This window comes from Hoplias malabaricus, chromosome 16 (genome assembly GCF_029633855.1).
Source record: "Hoplias malabaricus isolate fHopMal1 chromosome 16, fHopMal1.hap1, whole genome shotgun sequence".
Lineage (NCBI taxonomy): Eukaryota > Metazoa > Chordata > Actinopteri > Characiformes > Erythrinidae > Hoplias > Hoplias malabaricus.
The window spans coordinates 27,577,645-27,602,474 of record NC_089815.1 but is presented as its reverse complement, the minus strand read 5'-3'; the positions used below and the strand labels follow the sequence as shown (position 1 = coordinate 27,602,474).

General features: G+C 42.3%; 1 protein-coding gene across 4 annotated transcripts in view; it reads left to right on the top strand.

Moving 5' to 3' along the window:
• diaph3 (diaphanous-related formin 3) overlaps positions 1 to 24,830 on the top strand; it is a 326,290-nt gene that overhangs the window by 108,315 nt on the left and 193,145 nt on the right. For all 4 annotated transcript variants that reach the window (XM_066647628.1, XM_066647626.1, XM_066647627.1 and 1 more), the window contains 6 exons: positions 392 to 508; positions 5,188 to 5,306; positions 5,658 to 5,722; positions 9,160 to 9,264; positions 11,344 to 11,661; positions 15,991 to 16,105. In XM_066647628.1, the coding sequence (XP_066503725.1) occupies positions 392 to 508; positions 5,188 to 5,306; positions 5,658 to 5,722; positions 9,160 to 9,264; positions 11,344 to 11,661; positions 15,991 to 16,105 (839 nt within the window). The remainder of the gene's footprint in view (positions 1 to 391; positions 509 to 5,187; positions 5,307 to 5,657; positions 5,723 to 9,159; positions 9,265 to 11,343; positions 11,662 to 15,990; positions 16,106 to 24,830) is intronic.

Below are 24,830 nucleotides of genomic sequence, written 5' to 3'. Positions count from 1 at the left end.
CTACCATCAAGGAATCAGTGATATTTTCATATTTAAACAAAAATAATGTTAAAAAAAACTACACCTTTTGATCAAGACCTAAAAGTGACACACATTTATTGGATGTCGGAAAAAAAAATCTGAAATATCAAACTATCTTTGTTTCCTACAACAATTTAACAGAAAAATTATGAAATATGAATACTGCTATAAAATATTTATATATCGAATAAATTAAAATGGCATAGTAAATATAAGAAAAGTAGCTGTAAAGTGGCCATATTTCTTTCCTTAAATAATTTGGGTCTTTTCTGGAAGCCTAAAGCACAGGGGATAATGCTAAGATGGAGGATTACCCACTTCAGCTTTCAAGGAATATATGTTTGGATTTGTTCCTTAACCCTCGCTGCACTGATGTAGGGGATGTGTATAACATGCTGTACAGTGTGGTGAAGGACACTTCTGCTGAGGTCCATTTCCTGTCCATCCTGCAGCACCTGTTGCTCATCAGGAATGACTACTTTGTGCGGTAAGTCTGAAGTGGAGAAGTAAACTTCTGAGGGGAAAGTCGTGGTCATTCTTGTCAAACATCGTGAACTGAAAGATCTTGTTCAAAAGCAAAAGCTTTTTTAGCCTCATCTTTCCTAATGTCTTCACCTTTTCCACATAAGTGACAAGCTCTTTCTCAACCCCCTGCTTTGAGACTCTTATAATTATTGTGTGTTTTTATATATAGAGCAGCGTTCTGTGTTGTGCTTGTCTGCTGGCAGTTTGATCTTGTCAGCCCGAGTGCTGTGTCAGTCATTAAAGTACAGGGCTGACTTGCGCTATGTGTTAAAGCAACTAAAGATAGTAAGGACCATCTGCCAAGAAGCCTCTTCAGGCAACTCTTTGAAGAAACTCTCCTTGTCCTTTGGGAGATCAGCTGCCATGAATATTAAAGAATGGGTTACTTTTGTTTGTTCACTGGTTTCACACCTCCTACGTCTCTTTGTCTTCTTCCACACATCCATGTAAAGGGTGGACAGTAAGTCAGTAATATATCATTACCATATAACGTTTTCATGAAGGACAGCATCATAATATTTTCTAGGCTTTGCAAACAATAAAACACAACACCAAGAAGTAGTTCCAGTAAACATTTAGCCGTTGATTCAACGTTGAAATAACGTAATGACTGCCGTCTAATCAACGTTCTCTTAAGGTTGAAAATGAAAATTGAAAAGACGTCCAAACACAGACATTGAAAAGACGACTATTAGACGTATTTTGGACGTCCATTGACGTTATTAATTGGTCCCGAAATAAATTACTTGTATAAAACGCGTTTTGGACGTCCACTGACGTTATCGATTGGTCACCACTTAATTAAGATGGATTGTGGACGTCCATTGACGTTTAAAATATGTTCTTGACGGACAGACTACTTTTAGACCTATTTTGAATGTCCAGGGACGTTCCTTGTTTACTGGGGTACCATGATAAAAAAAAATAATTATGACATAAATATTTACAAAGGATCATTTCACTTGATGTCATCTCTATGTTAAAAGCTTTCTTTGACATTGATTTAAAATGATACATAATCAACATGAATTCTTATAAAACTGCCCACTGCCCACTCTTAACTCTATTTATAGGTTAAAATAAAAATAAATTAAATTCTGACTTGGTACCAATAAGAGCAGGAGTCCCCTATTAGACGCCAGGAGTTCCCCTAGCCCTCTTCACACAAACACTTCATCTGAGGGTGAGTATCTTGAACCTGAACAGATGGTTCTACTCCAACAACCACTTGTCTTTATAATTTCCTGTGCACTTATATTTATTTGATGAAGTTTTCAGTGGTCAGTTTCCAGTTTAATGGTTTAATCGGACCTTTTTAAACCTCTCCCTGATTTGACCCCCCTCGTGTCCATCTTGGAGCTTCTCTACAGCCTGTGCTGCGGGTCCCCTCTCACCAAATTTCTCCCAATGACATTGTCCAACAAAGAGAATGAGCCTGCTTTCATCTTCCGCTTATCTCACAACCCCTCATCTCTCTGCTCTAGATTTCTCTCTCTGTCTCTCTCTCTCTCACTGTTCCCTCTTTCTCTGTCTCACACTCACCCCTTTGTCTCTCTCACCTTTTCTCTCTCTCCTCTCTCGCTTTCACACAATCCCTCGTTCTCCGTTTCTCTTTTTCGTCTGTAGTGCTGCCTCAAAGAGGGTTTTTCATGTCTACTTGCTCACAGCTGGGTGTGTGTTAAACCTAGGCCTGATCAAAAGACTCAAAAGGCTAATCTGAGGAATGTGGAATATATCATCTGTAATTATTCAACACGGCTGTGGAGAACTGCCCCCCCCCCCCCCGCCCCCCACTCTCTCACATCGGTGTTGGACATCTTTGTCATCAGAGACACAAAGTGTGATTAATTTGTTCTTACTGAAATTATTCCGCCTGTACACTGAACATCAAAACCCACTCTCTGGGTTTGGCCATCTTGCAAGGCCTGCTGCTCTGATTAGGTGAAGGTTACTATCTCTCTCTCTCTCTTTCTCGCTCTCATTCTCACACATACACACTCACACACCCTGCTGCTGCTGACTCAGTTATTCACACACCTCTTAAACTTTTCAAGAGGCGGGCATGTGGGATTCAGACTGCCTTTTGTTCGTTACATAGCCAGAATCCAATTTACTATGTCCATGGTATATTGATTATTATTTGACATGTACTGTGGGCTGACTTCTCTCCAGGACCTTCAATTAACAGCTGTTAACACCATTAAGTAGAGCTTTTTTTTTAACAATCAGGACAACTTTATTTTAAACTCACTCTGTTATAATACTCTTTGCAAAGAGCTGGCTCTCAACTTTCATTGTTCTCCAAAGATCTAGCTTTCACTTCATCTATGGGACTAATTATTAGATGGAGCGGATTTGAGCGTCTTGTGGAGGAAGGAATGGAAAGTTATATTAAACTGCGCAGCGTATTAGCTAAGCTAATGCCATGCACCATATTACAGTTTGATTGTGACTAGCAGGTACTGTGCTAGTACAAGTGTAGACAAACTCAAATACGTTTGAACAAAGTTGAGTGACAGAAAACCAGAATTGAGCTGTTGGACCATCTCATATCGTCTGTGTCCAATTAAAAATGTGTCTCCATTCCCGTGGATATTTAGTTTACTGCATCATTTCAACGCAGCAGCTGTCCGTCACATTGTGTGAAATTCTCATGATGAATTTATCAGTAGAAATGCTCAAATTACTTGGAATAACATCGTTTTTACAGTCTGTTGAAATATAAGTTAACGTCTATAGTTTTTCCCCATTCTCTTTTAAACGTACTATTTTGGGAGATACGTTTTTAATTGGACAGCGACGATATGAAAGTTGTCTAATGACAGGTGACAACACCTTTTATTTATATATACTTTCTTGGGTGCATGCTCCCATCTGTGCTCACTCTCTCTCCACTGATCAGACCTGAACAACACCTGAAAATATAGTCGTTACGTTTGTCAAAAACAGTACAGGAGTAACCGCACCACACACAATTACCAAAGCAGCTGTTCATTACCCAATCTTCCACCATCTACAATGTCCAGGCAACAATCACTGCCACATTTTAATAATCCCACTGCGTTTGTGTTTGACAATTGCTTCATCAGAGAGGGAGAAAAAGTTAAAATAAACGATGGGATTAAATTTGTTACATAAATGCACAAATAATGCAACTATAACTCACAGAACTTTCTAAACACTTGTTCTGGTTGCTCATTTAGCATAATTCAGTGATTTATATCAGTACATTGCAGTGCTTCTGCAATATTCACAACTTCCAGCTCGGCTGCTTTACTGACTTCCCAAATGGTCACAGTTTGTGAGCTTCATAAATTCTCTGTGTCTTTCAATGATTTTCTTTTGCTCCCGTTAAATTTTTAGCTTGTGGAGTTAAATTAGGAATCCTGGAAATGAAAGTCATACAGTTAGCTGTTTGGATTTTGACCATGGGTATTTGTGACGTTATTAGCACACTGCTATTGCCAGTCAATTAAAATCGTTTTACTATGTGGTAATTTTGTTGTTACACAAAGACACACATGTACACAATAGCAGTAGTTTGTGACAGCTCTTGACGGCATCATTAGTCTGCTATTTGTAGATATTCTTTTCTGTATTTTTCCTCTTTCTTTTTCCCTCTCTGTCTCTGTGTGCGTCTGCGATGGGTAGGTGGATGGAGGTGTGGCTGCAGGCCCGATGGCCTTGCTGTTGAGATTAAGTGGGCCGTGCTCCTTATTGATTTTGTGTGAGTGCCATAAATTGTGGCATGCTGCCCCTAAGCTATGGCACGTCTTGTTAAATTCTTATCTGGAATCAAGGTCTCTTCAACCTTTCCCATCGCTGGCCCTCTCCGTGTAATTGGATACATTAAAGCACCTGGCCCGCTCCAGCCTTATGAAAACTGGAATAAAAGGCAGGTTAATTCCAGAGTGGAGGTGACAGAGGAGGAGAAGGGGGCTGCCTCAGGACACCTGCTGGCCTGCTTCACAAACTGAAGGGCTCTCCTGTCAGACCAGGAGAGCTGCATGATGCTTTTAAATCATCCATCTCACTTAACCAGCCGTCTCTTAAAATAAATAAATAAATAAATGAAAAAATCCAGCTTTTATTATCTCTCTCTTTCCCTCCCTCACTTTCTTTCTTTCTCTGTTGCAAAGGCCATGTTCAACAGTTACGACTGCTTTATTGGAAATTTAATTGGAAAGTCTGAAAAGTTATTTTCATTGTTGGTTTTTGAACCCTCTCAACCTTCTGTCTGACACTTGTTTTGCTCTGTTCTTTGAAATAAGAGTTTGATGGCGTATTTAAACATAGTTAAAGTTTCAAAACATACGGTTCACCAGTCGAGCCAGTCCATAAATTAGAAAGTAAGACCGTTTTTCAGCTAATTAGGGATTGTGAATTTAACCCCTGGCAACACCACAGCCGTCCGAGGAAAGGACCTAGAGAGCGTAAAGTCTTCACTCTTTCTGAGACGACTCTGCCCTCATCACTCTACACCATGCTAGACAATGTGGGTGTGTTTTAGCTGGCAAAAGAGAATTAACAATGTGTATTCTACTCTAAATGTGTTGAACTTTGCAATGGCCGTTCATTTGTGGCTGTTTAAGTCACGTTATATTTAAATGCACGTATTTTTTTTTCATTTCTCTTCCTTAGGCCTCAGTATTTTAAGATTATAGAGGAGTGCGTGTCTCAGATCGTCTTGCACCGCAGTGGCACAGATCCAGACTTCTCCTACCGCAAGCGTCTGGACGTGGACTTCAGCCACCTTCTAGGTGTGTGTGAGAATGTGTGTTTATGGCTGGCCAATTAACATAACGATATACTGACTATGACTAACAAGTAACTGACCAGAACGCCTGAAACACATCAAGGACATCATTTTATACATCACTCTCCACTCTGTTATACACTTCTACCCTGTTGGTCCAAGCTGGGGATGTTAAGTCCGAGACCGTGTCTTAGCTCTGTGGGGGTCCTGACCATTTATGTAGAGTAATAGAATGACCATAGCCTGTAATTTCAGAATTACAAAGCGCTCCAATGTGGTCAGAGGAGCTGAGAGAATGGACCGAGCATAGAAACAAGGAGTTGGTCATAATGTTATGCATGTATTTTTATTTCAGAAGTGTGTGTGGATAAAGCACGCGCAGATGAGTATGAGCAAAGGGCCTCCGAATTGGCTCAAAAGGTAAGAGACTTTCCATATTTTCATTTCACCCGGTTCTTCCTCACTCTTTCTCACCACCACTTCATTGTCTCCCTCGCGGTTCTCCCTCGGCTTTAGCCGAGCTTCTTTATTGAAGAGTGCAGTCTTTGAAGAGCATTCAATAAAGCACCATTTAAGTTTCCTTAATTAAAGGAAAAGTACTAGAAATCTTTCAAACAGCCATTTGTAATTAACAGTATCCCAAGATTAAAAGGCGACTATATTGATTATTCTGGAGTGCACCTTTGGTAATTGCAGTCGGCGAGATAGATACAGGTGGAGCAGGCTGGGTCTGAGGTTGGAAGTCATCTGCTCTTCATATTCACACGGGAGTTTCTAGACAACCCCTAAAATGTAGTGAATGACGCTATTTTATGGGGCATCTGTTGTGTAAACCGACGTTCAGTTGAGTACACAAAGCTTGTTTAATCTTACTTAAAACCATAAAATTGAACACGACCCCCTGGAGGAACTGCACATGAGTCTAAAGTCATCATTCCCAGTGACAAATTAAGTGTTACTGATTGAGCTGTGAAGCAGTGCATCTACATTCTCTGAAGTATGGAGACTCCATCCTTGTACATGGTTTTACTAATGCTTGTGTAGCTGAATGCCATCAAATCCTCACAGAAATGTTTCAGCATCTAGTCTAGGGTGTTTCCAGAAGAGAGTGTGGGGAGAAGGTGTCTGTTAAAGAACGCTAGATGCGCATGTGTTTATAGACGTATGGTCATGAAGTGCACATTGATAACATTGCACTCATCCTTTGATTTATATATGGCTAAAAAACATATGAATATTTATGTTAAGCTTTGCCGTATACTGTGCATGAATATGTATTTTGTTCCTGCGTGATTCATTGTAAATATATAAATACATATAGAGCAGAGGAAACGTCCTGCTGTAATTACTTTAATCAAACAGTGACCTAATGAGGCCTGCTTTATATCACGCCTCACTTCAGCCGCGCATTGGTGCCGTTCAGATCATTGCAACATGATGAGTTTCAGACACAGCTTCATCAATATCTGCTCACACACTCTCGCTCACTCTAGCCACAGGCCCCTGCGCGTGAGCAGCTTTGCCCCCACCCACTTCTTTCAAATGAGTTGTTCTGTAATGGGTTTCCCATTGAACATACAATGTTTTTGGAAATAAAGGTAAAGATGCTACAAGGAACTAAGGTGCTTCACTCTGGATAAGAGTCCATCAGTCGGTTCTTTAGATTAAAAAAAAAAAAGAAATATTACTAAAATATAAAAGAGAAATAGGAGAAACTGTAGCCAAACCTCTAGGGATTTATTTATTTATTATTTAATTTTGAAACCAACTTTATCAAAATTAAGGTAACGACTGGAATAGTTTTTACAGAAGTTGCTTTAAATGTGGTTGGCGTAGCAGGTAGCTCTTACACAGCTCCAGGGATCTGGGGTTGTGGGTTCGAGCCCCACTCACACTGTCTGTGAGGAGTGTGGTGTGTTCTCCCTGTGTCTGCGAGGGTTTCCTCCGGGTGACTGTCTGTGAGGAGTGTGGTGTGTTCTCCCTGTGTCTGCGAGGGTTTCCTCCGGGTGATTGTCTGTGAGGAGTGTGGTGTGTTCTCCCTGTGTCTGAGTGGGTTTCCGCCGGGTGACTGTCTGTGAGGAGTGTGGTGTGTTCTCCCTGTGTCTGCGTGGGTTTCCACCGGATGTGTTCTGGTTTCCTCTCACAGTCCAAAAACACACGTTGTTAGGTGGATTGGCGACTCAAAAGTGTCCGCAGGTGTGAGTGTGTATCCACTTGTTAAATGTGACGCCATGTGTGACGTTTTGCCGTGTGGGTTTCCTCCGGTTGACTGTCTGTGAGGAGTGTGGCGTGTTCTCCCTGTGTCTGAGTGGGTTTCCTCCGGGTGACTGTCTGTGAGGAGCGTGGCGTGTTCTCCCTGTGTCTGAGTGGGTTTCCTCCGGGTGACTGTCTGTGAGGAGCGTGGCGTGTTCTCCCTGTGTCTGAGTGGGTTTCCTCCGGGTGACTGTCTGTGAGGAGCGTGGCGTGTTCTCCCTGTGTCTGAGTGGGTTTCCTCCGGGTGACTGTCTGTGAGGAGCGTGGCGTGTTCTCCCTGTGTCTGAGTGGGTTTCCTCCGGGTGACTGTCTGTGAGGAGCGTGGCGTGTTCTCCCTGTGTCTGAGTGGGTTTCCTCCGGGTGACTGTCTGTGAGGAGTGTGGCGTGTTCTCCCTGTGTCTGAGTGGGTTTCCTCCGGTTTACTGTCTGTGAGGAATGTGGCGTCTCTCCGTGGGTTTCCACCGGGTGTGTTCTGGTTTCCTCTCACAGTCCAAAAACACACGTTGTTAGGTGGATTAGCGACTCAAGTGTCCGCAGGTGTGAGTGTGTATCCACTTGTTAAGTGTGACGCCACGTGTGACGTTTTGCCGTTTCCGGGTCCAGTCGCACCTAAAGTCCCTTATCATTCATTCATAAGATGTGTGAATAAAGCTGAATGTCTCAATCAATTCTGTGATCTCTGTTCAGGACTTTAGAAAAAGGCCTAAATTAAAGGTAAACAGAAGCAAACGTGTGCCTTTGGCTGCACAGTTTGCTCATTCTGATGTGTTTGAGCTGCCGTGTGGACTGACCGGGCTGCTCCGTCTCTGGGAACACAGGAGCCGCGGAGAGAGCCGTGTCTCCGGCTCATGGTCAGAACAGTTGTTTTGTAACATGTTCTGCTACCGGCGATAATCTACTGTAAGAAGTAGCTAAGATTTGTACAAAAAGTCAACAGATGTGGTGCTAGTCTGTTATCTTGCCTTGCGAAGGACTAGCTTCCCCAGGGCACCCAGTGATTCTGTATAGGCCCCGGACCCACTGTGACCCTGAACTGGATAAACAGTCACAGAAAACGAATGAATGATTGAAATGTAAGGCACAATGAAAAGTATTTAATTTATATGTATTCCTCACCTGTTTCAGAATGCATACAGGCTATTTTTATAATTTAGTTATAACCTGCTAGGATAAAGAGAGATTGTGGCCTATAGGCAAGAGATCAAGGATTATTTGATCTCACCACTTCATCTCTGATCAAACGAGCTGTAGATTTTTCTAACATGATGTAAATGAGATGAATGTGAAGCACAGTTTTAAAGTTTAAAGAGACTCTTTTCAACCACACATGAACATTTCACCCAATAGATGTTCTGCACTAGTTATCTTTACCTTAGTGAAACCTATTAAGGAGCTCTCACTTTTAAGACTTTGGCTGGATATAGTCTATTTTTTTTTAAAGTATCAGGACAAGAGTGTTCTTATTTAATTCCTAACACAGTTTTTCTTTGTAATTTGGGGTGAACTTGGTTTATTTCGCATTTGAGTCTCATACCTCTCTAATAGTGCTGCATATCATGTGTCTTCTTGTTAAATGAAAGTCTCACTCCACTTCTTTCCTGCAGTTTGATGAAGAGCTTATGGGCAGACAGGACGCTCTGGCCCAGCTGCTGAAGAGAGAGGAGAGGATCAGCGAGCTGGAGGCAGAGCTGCAGGCCTTCAGATCTCAGGTAAAACCTCTCTGTCTCACTGCCTCGCTTTCTGTCACCTGTCACAGTTTCTGTAACCATTTAGCATCTGCTGCATGCGTATCAATCTCTCTCTTTTATCTCTCTCCTCAGTTCTCTCTCACTGTGTCTCTGTTACTCCTCTGATTCATGTTGTATCTGGAGCAGATAAGGGCCAATCACAGCACTCGTGTGACATTAAAAGTTGTCAGAAGAACATCACCACAGCAGTACGATGATCCAGTAGATAGTGTGTGTTGAGTGACAGCGTCTATACTGAGCATACACGCGCATAATAACTGCTCCCACTGTTTAATTATGCCTTCACACAGGGGGTTGTGTGGCCATTTTGTTTGTTGACAGAAAACAAACAAACATTATGTTTGAGAGGTCTATTCAAGTATTGTGTGCCGTTTCTTTAAAAATAATTAAAATCATGTAATGATCAATTCCGAATAATACACACACTGCCCAAATCGATCTGTTTTTGACAACCCTGGAAGCACAATATAATAATAATAATAATTATAATAATAAACAGCAGTCCGTTCCTATTGCTTTTCATAGACAAGCCTAGGTTTCTTCTTTCCAATGATTTTTGATTTAGGAGGGAACTGCTTCCAGAAAATGTTGCTTTAATGAAACTAATTCTCTGCTTTTGCAAGAGCCTTTACACATGGCCTTGAGTGCAGATTTAGATGGAATTTAACAATCGATAGAGCAGATGTATTACATTCAAGTAACATCAGTCTAAATAGCATTAAGTTGTCAACTCTTGTGACTGTGCTTCAAATGCTTGACATTTATTTATTTATTTATTTACTTTTGAGTATGTTTTTTATTAACGTGTGTTTTCTTACGTGTATTTTTCCCTTTAATGAGAAGGACTACATTTGTCTTTCTGTCTTCGGTCTGCAGAAGCTTTCTTTGATTCCCACCTTAGTTGATCCCCAAACCCTCAGATTGACATGACAAATAGAGCATCAGCTGAACAGTTTGTTTGATCAATTGCTTTTCGGCTCGCTAGGCCACTGTCGATAGCGCCGATCAATTGTTAAATAATGGAGCCTGATGAGTGAAGTGAAAGTTTGGAATGCAGGCAGTTAAACTGATCCATCTCTTCAGGTTGCAATTGTTCGCAGCACCGTGAAACCGTAATCAGCCAGTCAATGGCCCAGATATATGGTGCCGTCATTCATTCTGCCTCTTTGCCTGTGAATTATCAGGAGGCTAGCATGCGTAGTGTTTGAATTAGAGCATCTACATGTTCAATAAATTCTCCCCTGCAGCTGTACTCCATTCCGAATGAATAGAGTGGTTACACAAGAGGGTTATGCATGGTATTGCTTGTTTATACTACACATTTGGGTGTTTGAAGTGGAGGAGTTTGAAACGGGAGGGGGTCGTACTCTTAATAATCTTTTTATTCGATCCATCTGCCTACTGCTTCTGTCTGGAGGGACCTTCTTCATCTTTGATCCCACCAAATATAATAATTATTTTGTTCATCTGTTGGTTTATTTGTTTGCATCATGGTGCTGAACCACACATTATAATATGGCCAAAGCCAAGGGTATATTCTGGCTCGAAAGGGAATTTTATTTGTTTATTGTTATATTTATTATTATTATTTGTTGTTGCATATAATAAATAATATAATACAAATATATAATAACACTTTTGCATTGTTATGATGCTAATAAAGTAATTCAGAGGTGCTTTACGATGAAATAGAATGTCACTGTGAGAGATGCGGTGGTGTCTGGTGGGGATGTCAAGGTTTTTCCTCAAATTCTGAGGGAGTTTTTATCTGCCACTTTCTGCTCGGCAGTGCCCACTTGAGGATAGGACCCCTAATCCTGTAAAGCTGCTGTGTAAGAACCACAGTTGTATAAAATACTGTGAATGGTTGTTTTCTCCTCCTTCTTCCACTCTGAGCTTACTCTGAATAGTACTGAACTACAACAAAATAAGTGTAAATACTGTGTTACTTCTGACTGTATCTGTGACATTAAACACAGATGAAGTGCACATGTATGATGTATTAACTTTCTTACGTTCTGTTTATTTTCTCTGGTGCAGTTTGGAGCAGTGCCAGTGGGCATACCTTCAGTGCAGTCTGTCGCAGGCTTGACGTCTTCATCTTTCACACCAGTTGCCCCTCCACCGCCCCCTGGGCCCGGTGGTCTGGTTCCTCCACCCCCTCCTCCTCCCCCTCCTCCACCTGGCTGTGCCAGCATGCCCGGAGTGCCTCCTCCTCCCTTCGGCATCCCTCCTCCTCCTCCACCTGGACTGGGCGGACAGATGTACTCCCCCACCCGTCACACGCTGCCTTACGGCCTTCAGCCCAAGAAGGAGTTCAAGCCTGAGACCACCATGAAGCGCCTCAACTGGTCCAAGGTATGTTCATCATCTGAAAATGTTAATGTGTCTCGTGTGTTTCCATAGATTCTATTCAGTTATTGAATTATATTAATTAGTAATTATTAAATGCCATGTGATTGCCTGACATCATAACCAGGGTGTATTCCTGTCTTGCACCCAGTGATTCTGGGTTGGCTCCAGACCCAGCGCCTGTTCCTTTAAATGGAACCCTGACCCAAGTGCACAGCAGTGAAGAGTAGTAGTTTTTAGCCGTTTTTGCTCAGTTTTCTTTTTTTTTTTCCTGTTTTTACTCAGTGCTTTTCTCCACACTCATTGTGTCACTTGCTCTGTTTAATATCATTTTTGTGCTCTCACAAAAACAGGCTCTAGTGCTGAGCTTGGAGTGTCTCTGACAAAGGTGTGGGGCAAGTCTGTAACAAGTGTGTAGTTTTTTTGAGTCTAAGTTAACCTGTTAATGAAGTGTTAATGCCCCTAATTTATTAATGCTGCACCACACAAACCAAAATAGTTAATCTCTCTTTATTATTTTAATATGTATGAAAATCCACTGTATTTTTTTTCTTGCTGGGACATTTCCAGATTTAATATTTTCCTCATAACTGTTTAACAAAAGTGTAAAAGGCAGATCTGATCCTTTGCTTCTTATCAGAAGCTTTCTCTGTTTGTATCCATTCCTCAACTTTACACAGAGCCCTTCACGCTTCCCCTTCACTCCACGGTATACAAGCTCTAACTTTCCCCGGGAAGGATCAAAAGCTATTGTCTGGCGGCCTGTTGTGCTTCCTCAGCAGATGTTGTCTTGCGTTCTCTTTGGAGTGATATTAGTTTGCAATATAACTATTAATATTTAATCTCTGCCCCTTCACAGCCGTCATACAGATGTTCTATAAAAGTTAACCATATGTTTTGTATCATCCGAAACCTGTTGGCAATTAACTTTTAGGAAGACAGCTGTAGAAGATGCATAAGACATACAATATTCATGATTTCTATCCCAAAACTTTCATCTCTTGTTTAACCAGAACTGTGGTTTCTAGAGGTGGACTGCTGGGTTGGAAAAGTGGGTTTGTTTAAAGGCTCTTCCTTTAGTTCAGGGTTTTAAGTACAGTGCCATGGTAGGTTAAACATTATCTAATTTCAAATATGTTTTTTGACATCCTTTTCAATGTTAATACATTTAGATAAAGCATCATTTAGTCAAAATCTTCGGACGTGACAGAAAAAATGTTCAGAGGAATATGAGGCATTTTCTAAAATACAGTCAGTACACAGAGATGCCCAAATGTCATTTATTCATTCATTCATCGTCTGTAACCGCTTATCCAGTTCAGGGTCGCGGTGGGTTCAGAGCCTACCTGGAATCATTGGGTGCAAGGCGGGAATACACCCTGGAGGGGGCGTCAGTCCTTCACAGGGCAACACAGACACTCACACATTCACTCACACTCACACCTACGGACACTTTTGAGTCGCCAATCCACCTACCAACGTGTGTTTTTGGACTGTGGGAGGAAACCGGAGCACCCGGAGGAAACCCACGCGGACACAGGGAGAACACACCACACTCCTCACAGACAGTCACCCGGAGTGGGAATCGAACCCACAACCTCCAGGTCCCTGGAGCTGTGTGACTGCGACACCTACCTGCTGCGCCACCGTGCCGCCTGCCCAAAATGTCTCCTGTGTTATTAGTTTACAGAGCAAAGAGTATAGTTCCACCGTGTTTCAGTTTCTTGTTTTTGTAGAAACAGGTTTAATGAAGGTTGGTGAGTTTGCATAAGATACATTTTTATGTGTATCATGGCACCAAACAGCACCTCCATCCGCCACTGCCCTAGGACATGTTTGCATTGATTTATTACAGTAGCACTCTGGGATCTCTCTGCACTTGATTCAGCTGTTTGTGAGTAAATGTGTTTAAACGTTCATTAGGTGCAAACAAAAATTGCTAATACAATCTATGATGGTTTTGTGAAGTTGTTTGTCTGTGAAACTTTTGTTTGTTTGTAAGTCTTGAACATAATTTCCGTCTGCTAACACAGGACAAGTCAGAGATTGCATTAATATAAAGTAAAGCCTGCGATAGCCCAATGACAAGTTATCAGTGATAAGTAAAGCAGCTGAGTGCGGCGCAGGTGCGAGTGTGGTTCATTAGAAAGTCTCCAGCTCATCGATCCCACTCTCAATCTTTACTGTCTCTTGTCTTAAGTGCAACACTCCATAAAATTGATTGTCCCGCACTGCTCCAGTCTCCTTGGTTTCCATGGTTTCTCTCCACAGTTACACAAATCAGCATAGCCATTAGACGCCGTTCCTCCCTTAGTGCTGACCTTAAACACCTCACAACCTAATATAGCTTTGTTTGTCGTGAGCGTCACATTGAATTACATGATAAAAAAAATCACTGATTTGATGAGGCGTAGTTTTGTTGTGAACCTTCAAAACAACAAAAAAAAAATAAGTTGGAGCTTATTCTATGCAGTGCTTCATCCCATAGCAATTGTTTTGTTGTGTGCATATTTCTGATATCACTATGCACTAGCAGATACTCTCTTGCTGCTGCTGTTATTTTATTTATCATTATGGTCTTGTATTTATCTTGTTTCTATTTGTTGAGTTTTCTATAGAACAATAATAATTTTTAAAATTAATCCCAGTCTGCTGATCAGTACCAATGCTAAACGATATTGATATCCCACCTCCATCTTTATAATACAGGGGTTGGACAATGAAACTGAAACACCTCTCATTGTAGTGTGGGAGGTTTCATGGCTAAATTGGAGCAGACTGGTGGCTAATCTTCATTAATTGCACATTGCACCAGTAAGAGCAGAGTGTGAAGGGTTAATTAGCAGAGGGTAAGAGCACAGTTTTCCTCAAAATATTGCAATGCACACAACATTATGGGTGACACACCAGAGTTCAGAAAAGGACAAATTGTTGGTGCACGTCTTGCTGGCACATCTGTGACCAAGACCAAGAAGTCTTTGTGATGTATCAAGAGCCACGGTATCCAGGGTAATGTCAGCGTACCACCAAGAAGGAGAAACACATCCAACAGGATTCACTGTGGACGTAAGAGGACGCTGTCTGAAAGGGATGTTCGGGTGCTGACCCGGATTGTGTCCAAAAAACATAAAAACTGTCCGTCGGGAGCTCCACAGGGTCAATACACACGGCCGGGCTGCTGTAGCCAAACCTTTGGTCACTCATGCCAATGCCAAACGTCGGTTTCAATGGTGCAAGGAGCGCAAATCTTGGGCTGTGGACAATGTGAAACATGTATTGTTCTCTGATGAGTCCACCTTTACTGTTCTCCCCACATCTGGGAGAGTTACGGTGTGGAGACGCCCCAAAGAAGCGTACCACCAGACTGTAGCATGCCCAGAGTGAAACATTGGGGTGGATCAGTGATGGTAAGATGGCAAGAAGAATGGCTTCAAATCCCTCTGACCACTGTGCAGGACTTGTGTATGTCATTCCCAAGACGAACTGACGCTGTATTGGCCACAAAAGGAGGCCCTACACCACACTAATAAATTACTGTGGTCTAAAACCAGGCGTTTCACTTTTTGTCCAACCCCTGTATTTTGTTAGTATTGTCTCTTTGCTCATTTCTGTGTGAGTTCTTTCTCTATCGCTATAAAAGGCAAAATTAATAAGACATGTTTTTAATGTATTACTTTATTAATATTATTTCAGTGTTCTTATTAAACACAGCACACCACCTCATTCTGGACTCTTCGTTTGTTCTCTGGTTTGATTGTAGTGTAGCAATATTTGCTCCCAAACATACACTTTTTTTTACCTCTATAATTTCTAACTTTCAGTGTGGCTGCAGTGTATAGATGTGTGTGTGTGTGTGTATATATACATGTATGTATTCGCGTGTGTGAAGAGTTTGAAGGGGGTGTGATTTGTTGTTTGAATAGAGCACTCTTCTGTGTTGGAGTACACTGAGAGAGCTATAGATGAAGCACTCAAGGGCCACACTCTGCCGTCATAGACATGGATGTGGAGTCCGAGAAGTGGAGGAGGAATAAACCCTCTTCTCTTGCCCATTATGAATATTTGAGTAGATTTTCCTTTTACTTTTTTATTCGCCTCTTATCCCTCACTTGTATGTTTCAGTAGTTGCCTAGCAACTTTCCCTCTGACCTCCTAGACGGAGGTGGGAGGAAGTGGAATGGCAGGTCATAATTTCTCTGTTTTTGTTTGTGCATGTGTGTTCTTGTGCAAATGTGCGTATGGGTAAATGATTTGTTTGCATGTGCAAACATATGTTTGTTTTATGTTTCTTTGCTTTAAATTGGTGACACGTGTGTGTGTGTGTGTGTGTTATAGATCCGTCCTCAGGAGATGTCCGAGAACTGTTTCTGGGTCGTAGTCAAAGAAGAGCGTTACGAGGACAAGAGTTTGCTCAACCGTCTGGCTTTCACTTTCGGCTCTCAGAGAAATGGTCAGTATGTTTATATGAACTTTCACAGAGTTCTCACACTATCGTACAGTACTTTGCCTAGGGCTGGGACCGCCCTTTATTTAATTAATATCCTGGGTTGATAATAGACCTGTTGCTAAAAATCGTTGCAGGTGTTGTTCCTTATTTAAAAACGACCAAGAAAATCACACAGTACCGAAAAGGCAGGGAATTAAAATACACCATATTTCCAAACATTTGGCAAGCACTATAATTTCTCTTGGTTTCAGCACCCTTTTATTTGCAAACCCTTATATTTCAGTAGATCGAACAGACAAAGAATGGAAAATGATACGTTTGCAGTGTAAGAAACTCTCGTCTTTATGTTGTTACACTCTGATATGCAGCCAGCACGTGGACCCGGACACAAAAGTCAGGTACAGAAATGGTGACGTGATCTGACTTCAGTGTCCTGGAACAAGTTTTACAGAAGCTAGCGTTTGTCAGACTGTGTGTGTGTGTGTGTGTGTGTAAGAGAAAGAGTTTGACTGCTCGTGAAGAACACTGCTCTCTTCCAGTCTTCCTAAAATGACAGGATCCTGATTAGCCCCAGCCCCTGTAATTAAGCAGTGTCATACAAGAGGTGGAGAAGAAGTGTGTGTGTGTGCTCTTCTGACAGTGAGGCAGTAAAACATGCAAGTCTGTGGGTGGGCTGAGCACAAGAGTATGATTTTGTATACTCTTGTGAGCTATTAAAAATCTGCCTGTCTTTTTGTGTGTGTGTGTGCCTCCAGGCTTTATCAGAATTCCTCCTCCGGTTCCACGGCCTTTTTTAGGGAACTGATGGCTGGGAGTTCATACTTCTGGTACAAACTCAGGCAGGCTCTAATGCTGTTTAATGCTAAAAATGAATTTACGTTCTCAAACTGGATATTTCTTGCTCCTTTCAACCCTACTTTCTGATTTCAGCTGTAGATTTTTTATTTCAGCTGTGTGACACTAGTGGGAAACATGTTTTGCCTGTTGTTTCACACCGATTATAAGGTGTTACTGAAAGGTGCTTATGGGAACGACTGATTACCAAAGCACTGACTGTCATAGTGTATCGTTGGCCTGTTAAACCAAACTCATATTGATTAACGGCAGTTTTATTGACATCGCCGTTGATATCACGGGTTACGGGCTGGTGCGTTATTCAGTAGGCTGAAATTTGGAAACAGGAACAGAAAATACAGAAACATGCACCAAACCTAACCATTTCTTGAAGAGGACTAAAGAAAAATAGAGTTAGCTCAGTTTTAAATGGTGTTTGACAGTAGATAACTGACAGTATGTAAGAGAAACACTGCTATACATATAAGATAAATAATGATGAACAATAACGAGGGTTAAGGTTTAAACCCTTAAATAAGATTTACACATTTGTCACGTCATAATCTTAATATACTGTGGCGCAACAGGTAGTGTCGCAGTCACAGCTCCAGGGGCCTGGAGGTTGTGGGTTCGATTCCCGCTCCGGGTAACTGTCTGTGAGGAGTGTGGTGTGTTCTCCCTGTGTCTGCGTGGGTTTCCTCCGGGTGACTGTGTGTGAGGAGTTGGTGTGTTCTCCCTGTGTCTGCGTGGGTTTCCTCCGGGTGCTCCAGTTTCCTCCCACAGTCCAAAAACATGCATTGGTAGGTGGATTGGCGACTCCAAAGTGTCCATAGGTGTGAATGTGTGAGTGAATGTGTGAGTGTCTGTGTTGCCCTGTGAAAGACTGGCGCCCCCTCCAGGGTGTGTTCCCGCCTTGCGCCCAATGATTCCAGGTAGGCTCTGGACCCACCGCAACCCTGAATTGGATAAGGGTTACAGATAATGAATGAATGAATGAATAATCTTAATATGTAAAGCACAGGGAAGTGGATACTATGAGTGACAGCATCATCAAAGTTGATATCAGAACATGTGATTATTTAATTCCCTGTTACTGTGAACTGAATCAGACACACAACATCGGACCTGCCATCTTTAATGCAGCACAGTCCGTGCTTGATTATCTCAGCAGGCACCAGTAATGTGGGAACTTCTGAGAAAGGGACAGTACGCCAGAGAACATTAACCAGAAAACTATTCTGGAATACATTCTCACTTTACAGGCTTTTTTTTCTTTGGAACTATGTTCAGATATTACTGTTAAAGCTTATTTGTTAGATATTTGTGAGCATATTGGATGTCTCTGTTCCCAGGGGGGAGATATATTACATTCACCATAGAGCACCTGCTGCCTCTTGTACATGTAGGTGAAGGAAATCTGATGTTCATACAGAGCTGGTAATGTGGTCTTATGGGAGCTAATGTAGGAATGAGTTTAGCAGCAGGAGCAGAGAGAGAGAGATGCAGTTTCTCACAAACCTGTGTTAGTTTACCAAATGGTGTGCGGGTTTTGATTAAAAGTCTTTTTTAAGCTTAATGATTTGATGCCTGGATGTGTCTGTGTCATACAGTATATTTGCTTGGCTCCACTGTGTGACAGACTCCCTGAAGTCATGCAGCTACTTTTGTAAAGGTGGCGATCTCTGGGAAATCCATCTGATTGACAGCAAATGTATATAGATTTTTTCCGAAGTCGTTCGTCATCTTTGAATTTCACAGTAGATGTTATTGATATTAAGGCAAGTGTTATATTTTGCACTAAAACTCAGAGCATTATTTTAAAATCTCTTCAATTTCTTTATACAGGGGGTCCTCGGTTTACGAAGTTGATTCGTTCCTACATCGCATCGTAACCGAATTTAGGTGTAAGTCGTAACATACGTACATACTGTACGTAAATAACACACTGTAAGCACTGATCCTATCCTAACACCTATCCTCCTCTGTCCCGAGCCGCGTAACCGTGTATTCTTCCGCCCCGCACACCACAAACGAAAATTCACGTTACGATGTTTATGACGCAAAACCACTTAAGTCGAAACAAGGCTTTATACAGTAAATGGGAGATGTGCCGTAACCACGGAACATCGTAACTCGGGACTGACGTAACCCGAGGACCTCCTGTAGTTGGTTGTACTGAATCATTTATTTTGACAGCTTTTAAAATGTCAAAAATGTGTGCATCCCCACGGAATTCTGGGTCTAATGTAACCATTCATTCATTCATTATCTGTAACCTGTAATCTGTAATCCTGGAATCATTGGATGCAAGGCAGGAATACACCCTGGAGGGGGCGCCAGTCCTTCACAGGGCAACACAGACACACTCACATATTCACTCACACCTACGGACACTTTGGAGTCGCCAATCCACCTACCAACGTGTGTTTTTGGACTGTGGGAGGAAACAGGAGCACCCGGAGGAAACCCACGCAGACACAGGGAGAACACACCACACTCCTCACAGACAGTCACCCGGAGGAAACCCACGCAGATACAGGGAGAACACACCACACTCCTCACAAACAGTCACCTGGAGGAAACCCACACAGACACAGAGAGAACACACCACACTCCTCACAGACAGTCACCCGGAGGAAACCCACGCAGACACAGGGAGAACACACCACACTCCTCACAGACAGTCACCCGGAGGAAACCCACGCAGACACAGGGAGAACACACCACACTCCTCACAGACAGTCACCCGGAGGAAACCCACGCAGACACAGGGAGAACACATCACACTCCTCACAGACAGTCACCCGGAGGAAACCCACGCAGACACAGGGAGAACACATCACACTCCTCACAGAATCGAACCCACAACCTCCAGGTTCCTGGAGCTGTGACTGCGACACTACCTGCTGCGCCACCGTGCCGCCTCCAATGTAACCAATATGTCAATAAAACACAGGTGCCCATGAAACTATTTATAGCATAAGAGGGAACTGTAAACAGATCCAGAGTCTCATTCTAAACTCATAAACACACAGTGATAAAGCCGTCATTTTTTTTCTCAGATAAATACATAAAGTAAAGCAGTTTCTAAAAAAGAGCTCTGATAGAAGTCCAGTGTGATTCCCTGCAGTGTTTTGGACATTTTACCTCTGCATTTCTTCCCTTTGTGCTCTGTCTGTTGGCACTGGTTGTCATTTTAGGTGCTGCTCAGTTTGGATTCATGAATATGCAATATATGGTAGCTTATGGTTTGCAATAGTCAACCAATGTCATCGTAGGTGCTGCCAAATAAAGAGCAATACCTTAATGGTGATTAGGTGGCTGTATTTTAAATCACACACTACCTGCTTTTATAAAGTTTAAAGTAAGGTGGAAAAATACTGTGTGGAGATTTAAGTTTTAATATTAAAAAAACTATATGTATAAAGTAAATATAATATGATAAAGTAAAAATGTCTCAGTTTTTAATGAAAAAACACCCAGAGCTGTAGGCTGTATTTTCTCTTGACTTTAATTTGAGTGTCATAATGGTGATAAAAACTGACTTTTTTATTTAAATAGTTTTTTGATGATGACAGGATTTGCATGAGACACACACAGAAACATCGCAGTTGTTTCACAGTTTATGCAATTAGATATTTAATATGCAGAAATTCCAAAAGAAACAGGCCCAAGGTTTTTAAGTTCAGTGATATTAAACGCTATCAAGACCATCAGAATAATTAAGACATTTCTTTCTTGCTTTCATTTTTTCCTCTCCCTCCTCCAGCCTCCATTAGTGCTTCTCTAATGGCTCACTCACCTTGGTTTTATTTATCCACCTGTCACCCTTTTTTTTTTTAATTAATCATTTCAACATTGTCTAAATTTCACTGTTCAGTCCTGCATGAGTCTCTCTCTGTCTCTCTCTCTCCCCCTGTCTCTTTCTGTCTCTCTCTCTGTCTCTCTCTCTCTTTCTCTCTCTCTTTCTGTCTCTCTCTCTGTCTCTCTCTCTTTCTGTCTCTCTCTCTGTCTCTCTCTCTTTCTCTGTCTCTCTCTCTGTCTCCCTCTCTCTGTCTCTCTCCCTCTCTCTTTCTGTCTCCTTCTCTCTCTTTCTCTGTTCTCTCTCTTTCTCTGTCTCTTTGTCTCTTTGTTCTCTCTCTTTCTCTGTCTCTTTGTCTCTCTCTCTCTGTCTATCTCTCTCACTTTGTCTCCCTCTCTGTCTGTCTCTATCTCTCACTTTGTCTCTGTCTCTCTCTCTCTCTATCTCTCACTTTGTCTCTGTCTCTCTGTCTCTCTCTCTCTCTTTCTCTCTCTATCTCTCACTTTGTCTCTGTCTCTCTCTCTCTCTCTCTCTCTTACTGCACACACACATATAGAGAGACCTAAACTCTTGGTCCATAGAGACAGTGTGTCGCTGCAGTTTAAATTATACACCGTTTAAATCTTCAAACAAGACAAACGGCGAAAGCTTGCTCCCTTGCTTGCTTTTACAAGGTAGTCAAATGCTTTAAAATGTTAATGTAATGCACTGAGGTGGAGCAGTTGTGTTTTATTTTTACACTGCAGTAAATGAGGCTTTAATTATGTTAACATTCACTACTCTCTCACTGAACTGTGAACAGATTACTCTCACGCCAGGGATGGATCTAAACTTACTGTACACATTTCATAAAACTCCCCCCCCCTTAAATTATCTACAGTTTCAACAGCTTATACCCCTGCTGTTCTGCTTTTAAACACTTCACACCAATGTGCACTACATTTACACACTTTTTCCTTTGTTCATAATTTAGTTGAAATGTAGGTAGAGAAAGACCCGAGAGGTTACTCTGCGTGTGCCATTCAGGGGGCTGTAATAGATCTTTCCCAGCTCACACTTAAAAATAGAATTTCCTCTTTCTCCAAGCGCTCTTGAACAATGATAAAGGAAGTCGAGTGCTTTTGTTTGAGTTGTATTTCTTCATTTTCTGTGCCTAGCATTTAAAAATGTTCTCCTGTGGCATGTCAGTTTTTTTTATTGAAAATGGCAGTCTGACTGACATGCTCTTGCTCTCTCTCTCTCTCGTCCTTTCCTCATTATTGTCTCATTGTCGTGCCCACTCTCTCGTGTTTTATCGTCAAAATGACTAGTCTCATCGTTTTCTCTCTCTCTCTCCTCCCTCTCTCCCCCACGCATGTTTCTGTATTCTGTTCTCTCCACAATTCCTTATTTGCTCTCACATCTTTCTCAATCGCTCTCTCTCTCTCTCTCTCTCTCTCTCTCTCTCTCTCTCTCTCTCTCTCTATTTGCTTGTTTTAATCTTTCTTTAATACCTTTTTTCTTTTTTTATTTCTGTCTTTGATTTACTCATTCCTTGATCTCTCTGCACCTCTCTCATCTCTCTTTTGCCCACTCCCTTTTACAATTTTCTTCTGAGTTTTTCTCATGCCTTTCTCTTCTCATGCTTCTCGCTCTCTTGTGTTTCTTTATATTTTTCTCTGCCCTTGTGTCATTGTCTCTCGCTCACCCTCCCTCTTCCTGTCTCCATATCCGTTACTGTCTCTCCTAATGCACACTTTCTGGTTTACATCACCACTCAACCTTTCTTAATTTCCCATAAGTGCTGTGACATCTGGAGCCCTATTAAACATTAAATCAGAAGTATGAAGACGCCTTGCTGCTGAAGCACACATTGTCACAACATTGAGCCGCGCCAAGATTATGCCTGACATGCGTCATCTAACCACAAGGACATCGCTCCCCACCAGACACTGGTGGCTTTTTATTTCCTTTATTAATAATGAATCTGCTTCTCTCCGCTGTGCTACCGATGGAGCAGCAATCGAGATGAAATAAAAGCAGAATATCATTGGAGAATGTTTACTAGGCCTTGATCTGGCAGCCGATAATATCTCTTTACGGAAGGCCAGCAGATCAGCAGCCGAGCTGTTACTCACATACCCCACTCGACCAGGCAACATGCTAAAATTACCCATTAGCCGTTAAACAAAGCTATTTCTGCCTCCATTCTGCCAGTGCGTGAGTGGGAGATCTGAGATGGGGAGGTGGAAAAGTTGGACGGACTCTGTCTCTGTCTCTGCTGTTGTTTGTGAGAGAGACTTAAACACTCTGCAGATGGAGACCAGAAGTGAGGTGATTGCAGTGGCGGTCTGTGGGATCAAAGGCTTGCTACAGCCTGTCTGAAAGCCAAATGCGCACAGTGTTATAAAAGATCTTTCATAATTTATCAAATACCAAATACATGAGTCTGGATGTGGTATTTATTTTGGTAGTGAAGGCACCGGATCTTTACCCAGTATCAATGTGGGCCAGTAACAGCTGAAAGTGAAAACAGACACAATCCTATAACAAATCTATGCTGAAATAGCAGACCCCCACATTATGTGCTGTGTCTTTCTTCTTGTGAGATTAAGAATGATGACCTGCTACATTCTCATCTTATTTTAAACATTAAAATGAGCAGTATTTAAAGTATTTATATTCATTCATTAATTCATTCCTTCATTATCTGTAAGCGCTTATCCAGTTCAGGGTCGCGGTGGGTCCAGAGCCTTCCTGGAATTATTGGGCGCAAGGCGGGAACACACCCTGGAGGGGGCGCCAGTCCTTCACAGGGCAACACACACACTCACACCTACGGATATTTTTGAGTTGTCAATCCACCTACCAACGTGTGTTTTTGGACGGTGGGAGGAAACCGGAGCACCTGGAGGAAACCCACGCAGACACAGAGAACACACCACATTCCTCACAGACAGTCACCCGGAGGAAACCCACACAGACACAGGGAGAACACACCACACTCCTCACAGACAGTCACCCGGAGGAAACCCACGCAGACACAGAGAGAACACACCACACTCCTCACAGACAGTCACCCGGAGGAAACCCACGCAGACACAGGGAGAACACACCACACTCCTCACAGACAGTCACCCGGAGGAAACCCACGCAGACACAGAGAGAACACACCACACTCCTCACAGACAGTCACCCGGAGGAAACCCACGCAGACACAGGGAGAACACACCACACTCCTCACAGACAGTCACCCGGAGGAAACCCACGCAGACACAGAGAGAACACACCACACTCCTCACAGACAGTCACCCGGAGGAAACCCACGCAGACACAGGGAGAACACACCACACTCCTCACAGACAGTCACCCGGAGGAATCCCACACAGACGCAGGGAGAACACACCACACTCCTCACAGACAGTCACCCGGAGGAAACCCACGCAGACACAGGGAGAACACACCACACTCCTCACAGATAGTCACCCAGAGGAAACACACACAGACACAGGGAGAACACACCACACTCCTCACAGACAGTCACCCGGAGGAATCCCATGCAGACACAGGGAGAACACACCACACTCCTCACAGACAGTCACCCGGAGGAAACCCACGCAGACACAGAGAGAACACACCACACTCCTCACAGACAGTCACCCGGAGCGGGAATCGAACCCACAACCTCCAGGTCCTGGGAACTGTGTGACTGCAACACTACCTGCTGCACCACCGTTCCACCCAGTTTTTATAAAAACAAAACAAAAAAAATAATGCTTAGTATCAGACTGTACTCAAATTTTTCATTAGTACTGGTTTCAAAAAAGAAACAATACTGTTGTCATCCTTTGTTTTCGTGTCTTTTGTCATATTTGTTTTAAGCAATAAATAAGCCAATGTTCAGACATTTTCATTTCCACAATTTCTGCACAAAGCCAGTACCCTTGAAGAGTAAATGATGTGAAAATGCAATTGGAAATAATATGCAACATACTTTCCCTCTTTTTCCTTTCCAGTGAATCTAATAAGCCAATTTCCTGTAGCCTTCAGTGTTATAGCCTACATTACAAACATAGCCTATATGTCTAGCTCAGCGAGGGGCTTTTAATGAGC